The 2,928-nt window shown below is 38.2% G+C and overlaps 1 protein-coding gene across 2 annotated transcripts in view; it reads right to left on the reverse strand.

Moving 5' to 3' along the window:
* The window catches only part of SYNE2 (spectrin repeat containing nuclear envelope protein 2), a 387,860-nt gene that overhangs the window by 294,634 nt on the left and 90,298 nt on the right, over positions 1 to 2,928 (reverse strand). For both annotated transcript variants that reach the window (XM_023517601.1, XM_023517602.1), the window contains exons 4-6: positions 1,807 to 1,902; positions 1,635 to 1,712; positions 1,454 to 1,546 (exon numbers count right to left, since the gene is read on the reverse strand). In XM_023517601.1, coding sequence (XP_023373369.1) covers positions 1,454 to 1,546; positions 1,635 to 1,712; positions 1,807 to 1,902 — 267 coding nt within the window. The remainder of the gene's footprint in view (positions 1 to 1,453; positions 1,547 to 1,634; positions 1,713 to 1,806; positions 1,903 to 2,928) is intronic.

Here is a 2,928-nt window from a genome sequence, read left to right on the forward strand (position 1 = left end):
CCCAGGAGTTGGAGGTTGCTGTGAGCTGTAATGCCACAGCACTCTACCCAGGGGGACAGCTTGAGGCTCTGTCTCCAAAAAAAAAAAAAAAAGTCTTTTAAGTATGCAAACACTATGATGCAATTTGACCTTTTTTTAAAAAACAGAGTCCCACTCTGATGCCCAGGCTAGAGTGCCATGTGGCCATCATAGCTCATAGGAACCTCAAACTCCTGGGCTCAAGTGATCCTTCTGCCCTAGCCTCCCAAGTGCCTGGGACTGTAGGTGACTGCCACCACCCATGGCTAATTTTTGTATTTTTGGTTGAGACAAGGTGTCACTCTTGCTCAGGCTGGTCTCCTACTCCTGAGTTCAAGGGATCCTTCCACCTTAGCCTCCTTGCATGCTAGGATTACAGGTGTGATCCACCATGCCTGGGCCTACAATTCCACTTCTAAGAATTTGGCCCATGGAAATAGATAGTATGTAAAAGTTTTATGTTAAGGGCATTCTTTTTTGGAATTACTTAGAATCACAAATAATCATGACCTTTTCCATTATCCATTTGCCAAATTCAGTACTTTACAATAAACATCATGCCTCTATTCAAATAAATGAAATTCAAAAAGATGTTCATTAGAACAGATTGAAAACAGTACGGGTAACATGACTCCATTTTGTTACAAATATACCTCTATGAATATATACCACACTAGTTCCTATCATAAAGACTATACATCTAATTATGTATTACAGTTAACTATGAGTGGTAGATTACAGATGATTATGTTTTTATCATCTATATTAAAATTTTTAATTATATTTCAAATACCCAGGAAACTGTGGAAAAAAATAAGTGCCATGAATTACCAAATTTTTACACTTTACCACATTTGGTTCAGATTTTCTTTTTTTTTTTTGGTTCAGATTTTCTTAAAGAAATAAAACACAGATACAGTTTCAGCCTCCTCCTATCTTTCCCTCTCTAATCCCATTCCCTTCATTCCCAGAAAAAAAACCCCACTAAATTTAATTGTCATTATCCTCACTCATATTATGCTGTTGTAACTACTTTCTGGGTAAGTGCACATACCTAGAAATAATAAAATAGGTTGGTTTTACGTGTTTTCAATGTTATACAATGGGTGGCAAAAAGTGTATAGACATTTTAAGCAAGGAAAGAATTGTATTCAATTTGTAATGCTCAAGTCATAATTGACTTATGCAATTATAAGAGGTGCTCAACATGACTTATATTCATCTTTTAATTGGTCATTCAACTTTCAGTTGAAAAACAACTACAATGGCACATGGTCAACTACATATTTTCTACCTGTTCAAGATTTCTAGGGGTCCTATTTGTGAAAGTAGCTCAGGATTAAATGTAGCATCAAGTCACACTCACCACATCACACTTACTTCATACTGTGGTCATTAGAGGAGAAATGATTTTCATTATCATCAAATTACTTACATGAAAGTGCAGTATAATTGTCCAAATCAGTCCGAGAATAATAGATGGATTTCCATCCACTATATCAGTAACATGAATATTTATTAGCTTCATCTGGAAAAGAAGAAATACAGGTTAAAAGGAGAAAACAGCCCATAGCATTAACCTCTCCTGTGAATTTTCTAGTGAAATTTATACTCACCGATCGGTTTTTTAGGAATGTCAGGGCATTTCCAATGTTGGTTCTACACTGGAATGTATTAGATCCTTTATCCCGAGGCTACGAAATTCAAGTAAATATATTATCCAGAAATATGAAATACATTTTTAAAAAAACCAACAGAAAGTTTCTTGGTGTCATTTAAAACTCTTACCAACTGCTGTCCTGAAAGCACTTCCAGAAGGTCCAGGAGGACATGACCTTTTTTAATGTCTGTGAATAGGTCTGATACAACTGAGGGAGGAGAATGCTGCAAACCGTCACAAGAAAAATAATTATTCAAACTTTTGTCCATACTAATATGAAGCCAATAGATGAACTAACTAATACACCCCCACACAAGAGAAAAATGCAATTCAGTTCAAGTTGGGGGGGATTGGTGTACTCTCACCTAATGGACACAATGTAAGGGTATATACATGGCACACCTCCTATGCACAGGACACAGCTACAACAGGGACTTTCCCTAACAAATGAAAACACCATAACCTAATCATCTGTACCTTCATATTAATCTAAATTTTTGTTTGTTTGTTTAAGACAGAGTCTCACTATGTCGCCCTTGGTAGAGTGCCAGGGCATTACAGCTCACACCAACCTCAAACTCTTGGACTTAAGCAATTCTCTAGCTTCAGCCTCCCAAGTAGCTGGGACTACAGGCGTCTGCCACAACACCCAGCTATTTTGTTGTTGTTGTTGTTGCAGCTGTCATTGTTGTTTAGCAGGCCGGAACCAGGTTCAAACCCGCCAGCACCAGTGTATGTGGCTGGTGCCCTAATCACTGAGCTACAGACGCAGAGCCTAATCGGAATTTTTTTTTTTTTGTGGTTTTTGGCCAGGCTGGGTTTGAACCTGCCACCTCCAGCATATGGGGCCAGTGCCCTACTGCTTTGAGCCACAGGCGCCGCCAATGTAATCTGAAATTTTTAAATAAATTTTTAAAAGAGAAACCTTTGGTCCAAAATCTCAATATCTTTAAGAATCTCAGAAATGTGCGTTGTGTCTTTGAAAAAGCTGATTTAGTAGGGATTTTCTTCTTAATGAATGACAGACAACGTACAAAGATTCATATCAAATCATGAAAAAAGTAGTGAGTATAATTTATCTCATGGCAAATTTCTAGGAGCATAAAACTTTGGGCATGAAGCTTTTATGGAGAGCTTAAAACCTACGCATAGAGATGGCATTAAAAGACATTCAGGGCTCGGCGCCTATAGCTCAACCGGCTAAGGCGCCAGCCACGTACACCTAAGGTGGCGGGTTCAAATCCCCAGCC

This window comes from Otolemur garnettii, unplaced genomic scaffold (genome assembly GCF_000181295.1).
Source record: "Otolemur garnettii isolate 467f Iridium unplaced genomic scaffold, OtoGar3 scaffold00115, whole genome shotgun sequence".
In the NCBI taxonomy this organism is placed as follows: domain Eukaryota; kingdom Metazoa; phylum Chordata; class Mammalia; order Primates; family Galagidae; genus Otolemur; species Otolemur garnettii.